The following is a 12,578-nucleotide window of genomic DNA, read 5'->3' on the forward strand; positions in this document are numbered from 1 at the left end:
ATCATGGGAAAATGCGAACGACGTATCACAGTAACTGCAAGGATACCGTGGTGATGAAGACGATCCTTTCAGACCCGATCCAGATCCAGACGTTGCAACAGTAGTACCATTTCCAGGCATTCTCTTATGCACATCGATGCATCGTTGTTGCGACGAAACCTTTACTTTCTGCCGCACAGCAGGACCTTTGCATGCCTTCATGTGCGTTTTCATATTATCTTTTCTGGCAAACTGCTTATGACATTTCTCACAAACAAACATTTTACGATATAGGTTCTTGATACATTCGCTCCTCTCGTGTCGTCGAGCATTGCTGCTGTTTGAGAAAATCTTGTCACAGTAACAACACCGATGTTCGTTAGTTGTTGTCGATTCGGCATCCATCGAAGCCTCCATCGAGGGCGAAACGAAGTTCGTCGAGTTTTCCTGCACAGCCAGCAATACCGGCATTAAAGTCTCTTCTGCTGGTGGTATCGCGTCTGATGAAGTCTCCTCCAGTGTTGTCACCGTGGTTGTCAACGGAATATGCTCCTTCTCCGTCGTAGCTGTCGTCAAGGTTCCCGTAGTCGACGGTACAACCTCCATCGAGTTCGACGTTAAAGACGGTAAAGATGCCATCGAGGTCTCAAGAACAGATAATTGACACGACTTATGCACCAGAAGAAACAAACTAGACGATCCTTACACCGCCGACGTCAGTAACAAACTGAGCGATCTACTGTCTAGGACTCGCTTATATACATGCACCGTATGGAATAATACGCTAGTCAAATCAAGAACCATGTACAATAATACTAGAGTCAAATCTACAAAATTAAAAAAGAGGATCATTTGATCGAAAAAAAAAATTCGATCTCTCCAATATACGCCAGGCTCCAAGAGCTACAATTCACGTCATCAGATCCATCTACATTTTGCTCCTATGCTTCAATTGACCATTAGCTGCAAGTTCTCCAACAGCTCCATCAGCTCCAACACGTAATGTACGCAATGTACGCGCAATACATGCAATTTACGTACAATAAATGTAATGATCACACAGTACACACAGGAAACGGAACGTACACACAGTACACACAGAAAACGGAACGTACACACAGTACACACAGGAAACTGAACGTACACACAGTACACACAGGAAACAGAACGTACACACAGTACACACAGGAAACGGAATGTACACACAGTACACACAGGAAACGGAACGTACACGCAATTTACGCAAAGTACACGCAATGTACGCAATGTACACAATATATGCAATGTACACACAATGACTACGCTTCGTTCGCGCAGGACAAGCATTTAATGAAAACGAAGCACGTTTGGACGGAAATTCTATAAAACGAAAGCTCATTTAACGAAAAGGAGGCACATTCTCTCGTTCATTCAACTTGGTAGGATACGATCGTCAATGATAAGTTAGGATATAATCTCTCCAACAGTCTATGAATCCAACAGTTTATATTTCCATTAGCCATCGACTCCAACAGTCATTGGCTCCAACAGTCATTGGCTCCAACAGTCATTGCCTCCAACAGTCATTGGCTCCAACAGCCTTTTGGTTCATCAGCTCCAATGATATTTGGTTAGAATGCTACGACTCTAAGAGACTATGAGACTACAATTCTACGAGTGTACAAGACTCCTCCAACTACCTTCAAGTGTACAAAGCTCCAACTACTTCAGCAGCATTATGTTATAAGATTACATGACTGTTTGTTTACATAGCTACAAGTCAACGAGGCTACTTGGCTACGTAGCTACAAGTATACGAGGCTCCAAGCCATCATGACTACGCGACTACGAGCCATGAGGTAACGAGACTACGTGACTACGGGTATTCAAGCTTACGAGACTGCGAGGCTACAGAGCTACGAAGCTTCTAGAACATAAGTTTACGAGACTGCGAGAATACAGGACTACAAGTGTACACGAGTACTTGACTACTTCTTATCTTCATCAGCTCCAAATGGCTCCAACAGGTCCAACAGCCTCCAAATGCTTAACACAGCTCCAAAAAAAGGCTCCAAATGCTCCAATAGCCTCCAAATGCTTGACAGCTCCAAATGTCTCCAGCAGCTCCAAATGCTCCAACAGCTCCAAAAAAAAGGCTCCAAATGCTTAACACAGCTCCAAATGGCTCCAAATGCTTGACAGCTCCAAATGCATAACACAGCTCCAAATGGCTCCAGATGCTCCAAACGGCCTCCAAATGCATAACACAGCTCCAAATGGCTCCAAATGCTCCAAACGGCCTCCAAATGCTTGACAGCTCCAAATGTCTCCAGCAGCTCCAAATGCTCCAACAGCTCCAAAAAAAGGCTCCAAATGCTCCAACAGCCTCCAAATGCTTAACACAGCTCCAAATGGCTCCAAATGCTTGGCAGCTCCAAATGCTCCAAATGGCTCCAAATGCTCCAAACAGCCTCCAAATGCTTGACAGCTCCAAAAGGCTCCAAATGCTTAACACAGCTCCAAATGCTTCAAAAGGCTCCAATTATCGCATCTGTCTTCGTCGGCATTTTCTCTTTTGCTCCCACTGCTCCAACAGCATTATGTTATATGATTCCATGGATACTTTGTTACGTAGCTACAGGTCTACGAGGTTCCAATGCATCATGTTTACGAAGCTTCCAGAACACAAGGTTACGAGACTGCGAGGCTACAGGACTACGAAGCTTCCAGGACACGAGGCTACATGGCTACGAGACTACATGACTCTAACTGATTACAATAGCACCACTCAGTGGTGAGAGTTAGGTTATCTAATGCAAAGCAAATTGATGCAAGTAGTTCTGGCTGTCATCAACAGATGTAGCCACGTGTTGCTTGCAGGTGAATATTAATTAGTTATTTTATGTGGGATGCGGGATGCTCACTAACGATCGCAAAAGAAGGAGGGCTTCGCTAGACACCAAGGAGAAGGAAGTTCGTCCATCCTGTTAGTGCTTCTTAGATTTCTCAGAGATTATTTGACTGAATAATGATATATTTTTTTAAATTTCCACCTGATAAAAATTTACAAGTGCTGATTTATTGGCAGAATTTCAATAATTAAATGCAACCTTGAATAAAAAATGACATGACTCATTAAGTAAAAATTCTTTATGCAGAGATCAATTCCTCATCAGTAACCAGAAGCACTCGGAGAAAACCATCAGATGCATGTATTGCGCGTACATTGCGTACATTACGTGTTGGAGCTGATGGAGCTGTTGGAGAACTTGCAGCTAATGGTCAATTGAAGCATAGGAGCAAAATGTAGATGGATCTGATGACGTGAATTGTAGCTCTTGGAGCCTGGCGTATATTGGAGAGATCGAATTTTTTTTTTCGATCAAATGATCCTCTTTTTTAATTTTGTAGATTTGACTCTAGTATTATTGTACATGGTTCTTGATTTGACTAGCGTATTATTCCATACGGTGCATGTATATAAGCGAGTCCTAGACAGTAGATCGCTCAGTTTGTTACTGACGTCGGCGGTGTAAGGATCGTCTAGTTTGTTTCTTCTGGTGCATAAGTCGTGTCAATTATCTGTTCTTGAGACCTCGATGGCATCTTTACCGTCTTTAACGTCGAACTCGATGGAGGTTGTACCGTCGACTACGGGAACCTTGACGACAGCTACGACGGAGAAGGAGCAGATTCCGTTGACAACCACGGTGACAACACTGGAGGAGACTTCATCAGACGCGATACCACCAGCAGAAGAGACTTTAATGCCGGTAGTGCTGGCTGTGCAGGAAAACTCGACGAACTTCGTTTCGCCCTCGATGGAGGCTTCAATGGATGCCGAATCGACAACAACTAACGAACATCGGTGTTGTTACTGTGACAAGATTTTCTCAAACAGCAGCAATGCTCGACGACACGAGAGGAGCGAATGTGTCAAGAACCTATATCGTAAAATGTTTGTTTGTGAGAAATGTCATAAGCAGTTTGCCAGAAAAGATAATATGAAAACGCACATGAAGGCATGCAAAGGTCCTGCTGTGCGGCAGAAAGTAAAGGTTTCGTCGCAACAACGATGCATCGATGTGCATAAGAGAATGCCTGGAAATGGTACTACTGTTGCAACGTCTGGATCTGGATCGGGTCTGAAAGGATCGTCTTCATCACCACGGTATCCTTGCAGTTACTGTGATACGTCGTTCGCATTTTCCCATGATGCACGAAGACATGAGCGGAGCAAATGTACGAAGAATCCTTCTCGCATGAAGTTTCGATGTGATGAGTGCCTTAAATGGTTTACTCGAATTGACAGTTTGCGACATCATGCGAAAAAATGTAAAGGTGGAGTCTGTGCTCCTACTGTTGAACTACCTGCCGACATTTCGACTCCTCGCTTTAGATTGGAGACACGAAAGCGTACAACCAAAAGAACAGATGCCCAGCAACCGATTGTTATGACGTCTGAACATGGAACTAAACCTAAGACTGTGTTCGGAGCATTACAAGTGAACGATAATGGCTTCTACTTGGCGCAGTCTGCATTTCGTGGAACGTTGAAAGACTACTATTATCTAAATACGTTCGGTGAGTCGAAGGACATTTGTAATTTTCTTGACGATATCAGACAGAAGATAATCAATCAGCTTACTGATGATGTAGCAACAAACGGACCTTTGAAATATAACTTGTGGTTGGACTGTATATATGGAAAGCCATATCCGTTCGATGACAAAGTGAAGAAGTGTGCATTCAAGACATCGGCTGCAGTAATTTACAGTTCTAACGATGTGAAGCAAACTGTTAAAAACGGTATCCAGAAACTCTGTCAAGAAGAGGTGGACTATGTCTGTAAAGGTTCTGGCTGGACTCTTTCTAGTATAAACCGATTGGAGCTAAGAATTAGTCATTTCACACCGCTGCGGAACTAAATGATTGTAAATTTGCTGGCTTTCGTAAGTGTTCGTGTAGTAGAATAGAAATTGTGTAATAAATATTATGTTTGTAAAAGACTTTGTGGTGTTTTATTTCTCGAACCTGTTACTATTATGTTAAATTGATATTTATTTCATCGTCCAGGATCGTGCCAAGGACCTTAGTCGATCTAATTAATCAGTACATTGATTGGGAATTTATTTAATGATATCTGAACTTTTTCCCGAATCTCTAGCATTAAAATTATGAATTACCAATATGTTGGTGTTGGTGGCTTATAGGATGATGATGAAAGTAAAGGTTTTAATGTCTCTTTAAGAATGTTGAACGTGGCTTATTGAAGTTATTGAAGTTATTTTTTCATAAAATTAAACATTATTGCATCGATCGGGTATCGAACCAAGGACTGAAACTGATCGAATCAATCTGTAAATTAATGAGTGATTTTTTTGATGAATTTTGGAATTTTTCCCGAATTTCTAGCTAAATAATTACGGATTTTCAAGATGGCGGCCAGATGACAAGATGGCGGGTGTCACAGCAATAATAAATGATTACTGCACTCTAGCGGATAAGAACTAAACTAACATGGCGTCAGCGTACTCTAGCAGCCGAAAACAAGATGGTGGTCTCCAGCATCGAAGACAAGATGGCGGCCATGACGTCATACTAGATGATGATAAAAAGTCGTGGTAGGTTAGTCTGTAGGTGACTTCCGTGGTGGAAGGATCTGTCGCCATTTTTATTTTTTTTTTGACCTCGTCGGGTTCGAACCGAGGACTCCGAGCTCCGTGTCGTTAACGTATGTTTTTTAAATATTTTTTATTAAAATTTTATTAATTGAATTTTTTTATAAATTTTAAAAAAATTCATTAAAATCGGATAGTAAATGAAGATTTTAAAGATGGCGGGCGTAACGGAAATTGCAACGGTGACGTCATATTTCAAAATGGCTGCCATGACATCCTTATTCCTAGAAATGGCTTAACTGAGGCTTGAGTTAAGGATGCTTAAGCCAGTTTTAGGAATTTTCAGCCGCTGGGATTTTTAAGGACTAAAAACGGGAATTTTTCCCTCGAAACGGGAAATTTTTCCCTCGAAAAGGTAAATTTTTAATTTGTGGAATTTTTTGAAATTTTTTGGCGGAACTTTTTTCCACAGAAATGGAAATTTTGGCGATTTTTGAGGAATTTTGGGCAAATTTTGCCCAATTTTGGCGGATTTTGAGGATCAAATTCAAGGTCAAGGTCAAAGGTCAAGGTCACAACCATCCAAGATGGCTGCCGTGACGTCACAATCCAAGATGGCGGAAAACACCACAGACACCACATCCTGCATCCTGATCTAGTAGCCCCATTCCTATACTACTTACATTTTTCCGTGTCGAAATTATTAGTGCCTTCAGTTGCAGTAATTTTTTTATTTTGAAATAACATTTTTTCCTGGCATACATGTTTGTTATTATTCATGCACGTACGACTTAGCTTGAAACTAGATGGATGACGTACGAGAGAGATAGAGGACTGGCAGGAGCTCCGTGCAGCTTGAGTTGTCGTGATGAAATGGCGGCTTGCGCGGGTGGGGGAATCGCGCGCTCTCCCTCCCTCCCTCCCTCCGATCCCTCTTCGCACACGGAACGCTCGCGTCCTTACGCTGCATCTGTGGCCACCAGCTGACGTAATTCCTACGCGTGTCGCATGGCGCGCCTAAATCCCCTGACGTGCTAAATGATTACACTAGTAGTTTATATTATTATTCACAGTGGAAAATAATAATAATAAAGGTATTTCGATAAATAGAGTCTTGGTAATGTTACATTTAAAGTTTACGATTTTTTTACAAAAGAGTTCATTTACCAATATTAATAACAGTAACTTATAATTTTTTACTGCTAAATGAAAAAAAGTATAGAAATATTACACGCTACCTATCCGTAGACGCATAACACGACCATTTTCATTATTTCTACAATTACTTATCATAGTATGTATGTGTTGCAGGTATTCAGTGCTTCTCCTTGCGTCGAGCTACTTTCGAGTGTGATCCGCTTGGAGAACGCCTGTCTGCCCTCTGGAGTTCCGTGTAGTTCTGTCGCGTTTCCGGTCCGTACATAAAACAAAAATATTTGTACATCAGTGTCTTTGCGCTGTCTTGAAAAAATCATCGAGTGCTAAACCAGGCGGTTCCTTTTCTGCGTTACAGGTTCCTGCGACCAGCGTGTGCTGCAAGCGTTCCGGCCCTCCTCGTTGTACGTGCGTGCAGTGCACCCAGAGACGTTCCTGTTTTCGTCCGGTGAGTTGAATTTTTTTTAAATTTCAACTTTTGCTTGTATACATGTACATGTCTGTGTGTTAGAGTTTGTGCGCGCGAAAGCCTTTGTACTTGAAATTTTATTTTTTAGTTATACTTGACAAATAAATTTAATCAACATGTTAATCACAAACATATAAACTTTAATCATTCATTACTTCAGTTTCAAAATTTAATGGTGGAACTATTTAGATAAAGTATATTACTATAATTTATCTGCTCATGTTACAGACTCCATCAACATGAAGAGGACTTTGACTGGAATTCCCGCGTCAGCCGGCCAGCCCTCGACCACGGGAGCCGTCCAGCCCTCGACCTCGGGGACCAGCCAGCTTGTGTCATCTCAGGTATGTGCACCGTCATCAGGGAATGGGTGTGCATACTGTGGCAAGTTATTTACTGTTAGCCATAGTGCCAGACGGCATGAACGTGCGTGCCAGGCAAATCCCGGCTGTACTACCACCAGCCAATGTCATATCTATGGTAAGAAAACAAGCCGCAAAGACAGTTTGGCCCGCCACATTCGAACATGTGAGGGCACGGTCGAGCAAAGCTCAGGCTCGAGGTGCATTCACTGCGGGCAGCATTTCAAATATAGCCATGAAGCCAGACGCCACGAAAAGAGCCAGTGCCTGTTCAATCCTGGCCGTATGAGCTATACATGCGTAAAGTGCCAGGGCAAATTCACACGTAAAGATAATTTATTGACGTACATCAAGACGTGCAAGGGCCTGGCTCCTCAGGCCGCTAAGAGACAGCGCATGGACGACTCCTCTGGCCTGCAACAGCCCGGCCCCAGCACTCGTCCGCAATACGTGAGGAGTGTGCCCGACCAGGCACAGCGAGACTTGGAGGCGCAAGCGCCTGACCAGGCTCAGGTTGACTTGGGGGCAGTCGGTTCCGGGTTTGTTGAGGCGGAGAGTGCGTTCCGCAGAAATTTGAAAACGTTAGTGCCAGTCAACATTGGTGCGACCAAAGATATTTGCACGTACCTGGGTGAAATGAAAAATAAAATTTATCGATCGCATTTCCCAGGAAGTACGTGAGAATGGCCTAGTAAAGTTCAATGTTTGGCTTGAATGTGATTATGCCAAGCCCGCTCCCTTCGATGAAGGTGTAGACAAGAGGGCATTCAAGACAAAGAATATACCCATCTATGAAGAGAGTGACATTGAAGAGGCAGTAACGGAATGCATTGAGAAAATATGTAGGGAGGAAGACGAATATGTCAGTAGAGGCTCGGGGTGGATCTGTCTTCAGTAAAAAAAATTCAGCTACGTTTCAACAAGTTAGTACCACTGTGAGTCTCCTCCTACATTGATCTACCATCCACAATCAAGAACAGGAAAGCATGCATAAATCCCATGAACCTGGAAGATAACGAGTGCTTCAAGTGGGCCATACTGGCGTGGTACGTGGAGGGGGAACGTGTCAACCGAGTCGACCATCGATACCGTGAGCTTCAAGGTAAATTTGATTTTTCAGGACTGGAGTTACCCACCCCCCTCCACCAAATCAAAGTGTTTGAGAGGAACAATCTCGAAGTGTCTGTCAACATCTACAGCATCGATGAGAACGACAAGATCGCGCCAGTGCGTGTGGGGAAGGAGGAAAAGCAACACCATTTCGACCTCCTGTTGCTAACGTCCGAAGATAAGAACTCGCACTTTTGTTACATAAAAAATTTCTCAAGACTCGTCAGGCCCCAAATCACCGCCCACAAAGAAAAAATTAATGTGTGTAAGAGATGTTTTACGTACTATCACGATTTGCCACGAGATTCAGGACTGACAGGGCAGCAGTGTCTCGACGCGCACAAGATATTCTGCAACACCCATGCTCCCGTGCGCGTCGAGATGCCGAAGCCAGAAAAGAACGGCAAGCCCCCAGTCCTGGAATTTAAAAACTTCCACCACATGTCAAAGATGCCCATCGTCGTTTACGCGGACTTTGAGGCCATGCTCGTGCCCATCTCATCATGCCAGCCGGACCCCCAGCAATCGATCACACAGGCCTACCAGAAACACGAAGCCTTAGTTACTGTATATATGTGAAAGTCGACAACGATATAATCCCAGCCACACTCACCACCTCGCTGCCGCAAGAGCCAATTCTGTACAGGGGTCCCGATGCTGAGGCAAATTTCGTGGAGACCATTGTTGACATTGGTAAAAAGGTTAAGGACATATACGAGACAAGCCTGCCAATGACGTCGCTGACGACTCAAGAATATGTCAGCTTCGTCGCAGCCCATCAGTGCTGCTACTGCAACAAGGTCTTCACATCCGACAACCGCAAGGTCAGAGACCACGACCATTTTAGTGGTAAGTATCTTGGTGCCGCCTGCAACAGCTGCAATCTCCTGCGCAGGCGGCCCAAGAAGCTTGTTGTGTACTTCCACAACCTCAGCTATGACGAAATGTTTATCATCAAGAAACTGGGCTACGACAACAAGGATATATTTATTATTCCCCACACGCAAGAGAAAATGATTACATTCTCTAAGAATCTGGGTAACAAATTTTCAGTGCAGTTTATCGATACATTCAGGTTCATGGCACGAAGTTTGGCGTCCCTCGCGTCGTACCTGCCAGCCGACAAATTCGTTGAAACATCAAAATTCTTCACCCAAAATGAATTGAATCTTGTGACAAGAAAAGGTGTGTTCCCCTACGACTACGTGAACTGCTGGGAAAAACTTGACGAGCCACAACTGCCTGCGAAAGAGGAGTTTTTCAATATATTAAATGACAGCCATATAAGCGATGCAGAATACAGTCATGCGCAGGCAGTGTGGAGCGAGTTCGGCTGCGTGACCCTGGGCGAATACAGCGACGTCTACCTCAAGACGGACGTGCTGCTGATGACGGATGTGTTCGAAAACTTTCGACAGCTCTGCCTCAAGACCTACGGCATCGACTGCAGCCACTACGTCAGCGCGCCAGGTTTCACGTTCGATGCAATGCTAAAGCATACAAAGGTACAGCTGGAGTTGATGACAGACTACGACATGCACATGTTCGTCGAAGCTGGGATCAGGGGCGGGGTTGCTCAAGTGGTCAAGCGCCACTGTAAGGCCAACAACGTTTGCCTTCCCCGCACCTACGATCCCAGCCAGTCATCAACCCACGTCATGTACCTGGACGCCAACAACCTCTATGGATGGGCCATGTCCCTGCCTCTTCCCGCCAGCGGCTTCAGGTGGGCGGGCACGGACATTGACGTCATGAGCATACCGGACGAGGGGCGGATGGGGTACATCCTACAAGTGAATGTTGAGTACCCATCCGCCCTGCATGACGAGCACAAGGACCTGCCGTTCCTGCCCGTCAACAAGTGCCCGCCCGGCTCGCGTCAGCCTAAATTAATGACGACGCTCGAGAAAAAGAGTAATTACATAGTACATTATAGAAACCTGAAGCAGGCTCTCCAGCACGGACTGCGAATCACAAAAGTACACCGAGTTCTGGAATTTGAGCAGCGTGCGTGGATTAAGCCCTTCATTATAAAAAATACGATTATGAGACAGAATGCTTCCAATGAATTCGAAAAAGAATTTTTTAAGCTGGCAAACTATGCATGTTTTGGTAAACTATTAGAACAAAAGAGGAAGAGGCAGCGGATGGAACTCGTATGCAGCGAGAAGAGACTGCGGAAAGTAGTGGCAAAGCCAGCGTTCCAGGACAGGACAGTTCTCGATGGAAACTTGGCTCTGATCAAACTCCAGCATGAGAGTATCCTCTTTGACCGCCCTGTATATGCTGGTTTAGCCATCCTGGAGTTGTCCAAAACGCTCATGTACAATTTCCATTACGACATCATGAAGGTAAAATATAAAGACAACATCACGCTGGCGTACATGGATACGGACAGTTTCATCTATGAAATCAAAACGCACGACTTTTACCAGGACCTCGCCGACGACTCTGCGCTCATGAGCGTGTTTGACACGAGTGCGTATCCCATTGACCACCCCTGCTACTCGCCCACCAATAAAAAAGTGGTGGGCAAATTCAAAGATGAGTGCAATGGGGTGGCGATGGAGGAGTTTGTCGGCCTCAGAGCAAAATTATATACATATAAATATAACGATAATATATCCAAGAGAGCTAAAGGAATTCAGAAATGTGTGGTGAAGAACAAAATTACGTTTGAAAATTTTCTTGAAGTCCTGGAACACCACACAACAAAGCGTGCGCAAGTCCGGTCCATAAGGTCGCACCAAATGGTATTGTACACAGAAACTATGAATAAATTGGCACTTAGTTGGCACGACGATAAACGCATAATATGCGATGACGGAATTCATACGTTACCATATGGGTACAATGGATAATGCTATTGTAGCTCAATAGTTATACATACAAAATATGTCTGCAAAATAGTACAATATTTTTATTTTACAAAGAAAAAAAAAAAGCAAGTGAACCTATAACATGAAATGTTGAAACTGGTGACTATGCTCGTACGTTTCGTGTAGGATTCACTGATGGGGTGAAGCATGGTGTGGACTTTGAGGACCCCTGGACCGCTACGGTAGCCGACAAGGTCCGTCAGGAATACCTACAGATATGTTACGAGTATGGCGCTAGTGATGCCACAAGGTAGCCACCCATGTCTCTGTTGATTAGGTGTACATAGCCTTCGTCGGTGGATTATGCAACGTCGGATTTATCGTTGTTTGATCTTTGCATCGTTGTTTGTGGTGCAATGCTTTTCTTCGTTGTGGTTATGCACCTACGTTGTTTGTGGTGCAGAATTTTCTCGGTTGGATGTTGGTTGGTTTTCTGCACCTACGTTGATTTGTGGTGCACCGTTTATTCTTGGTTGGTTGGATGGGATGGAAGTGGTGGTTTTATGCATCCTCGTTGTTTGCGATGCTACTTTATTGGTTGGTTGGTTGGAATGGAAGTGGTGGTGTTTTGCATCCTCGTTGTTTGTGGTGCTACTTTTTTTGGTTGGTTGGTTGGGATGGAAGTGGTGGTTTTATGCATCATCGTTGATTGCGATGCTACGTTTTTTGGTTTGTTGGTTGGGTTGGAAGTGGTGGTTTTATGCATCATCGTTGTTTGTAATGCTATGTTTTTTTGGTTGGTTGGTTGGGTTGGAAGTGGTGGTTTTATGCATCCTCGTTGTTTGTGATGCTACGTTTTTTGGTTGGTTGGTTGGTTGGAAGTGGTGGTTTTATGCATCATCGTTGTTTGTGATGCTATGTATTTTGGTTGGTTGGATGGGTTGGAAGTGGCGGTGTTTTGCATCATCGTTGTTTGCGATGCAACATTTTTTGGTTGGTTGGATGGGATGTAAGTGTTTGTGTTTTGCATCCTCGTTGTTTGTGATGCTACTTTTTTGGTTGGATGGTTGGTGGTTGGTTGGTT

General features: G+C 44.0%; 2 protein-coding genes across 2 annotated transcripts in view; both read left to right on the forward strand.

The window, feature by feature from the left end:
- LOC134527261 (mpv17-like protein) overlaps positions 1-12,578 on the forward strand; it is a 520,718-nt gene that overhangs the window by 389,345 nt on the left and 118,795 nt on the right. The window lies entirely within an intron of this gene.
- LOC134527259 (uncharacterized) lies at positions 7,095-11,619 on the forward strand. The gene is made up of 2 exons (XM_063359781.1): positions 7,095-7,182; positions 7,432-11,619. The coding sequence occupies exon 2, from the start codon at positions 9,179-9,181 to the stop codon at positions 11,534-11,536; it is 2,358 nt and encodes a 785-aa protein (XP_063215851.1). The 5' UTR covers positions 7,095-7,182; positions 7,432-9,178; the 3' UTR covers positions 11,537-11,619.

Source organism: Bacillus rossius, chromosome 1 (genome assembly GCF_032445375.1).
Source record: "Bacillus rossius redtenbacheri isolate Brsri chromosome 1, Brsri_v3, whole genome shotgun sequence".
Classification (NCBI taxonomy): domain Eukaryota; kingdom Metazoa; phylum Arthropoda; class Insecta; order Phasmatodea; family Bacillidae; genus Bacillus; species Bacillus rossius.

Excerpts from the sequence above, each read along its gene's own strand:
- LOC134527259 (XM_063359781.1), top strand. The coding sequence starts at position 9,179 with ATGCCAGCCGGACCCCCAGCAATCGATCACACAGGCCTACCAGAAACA.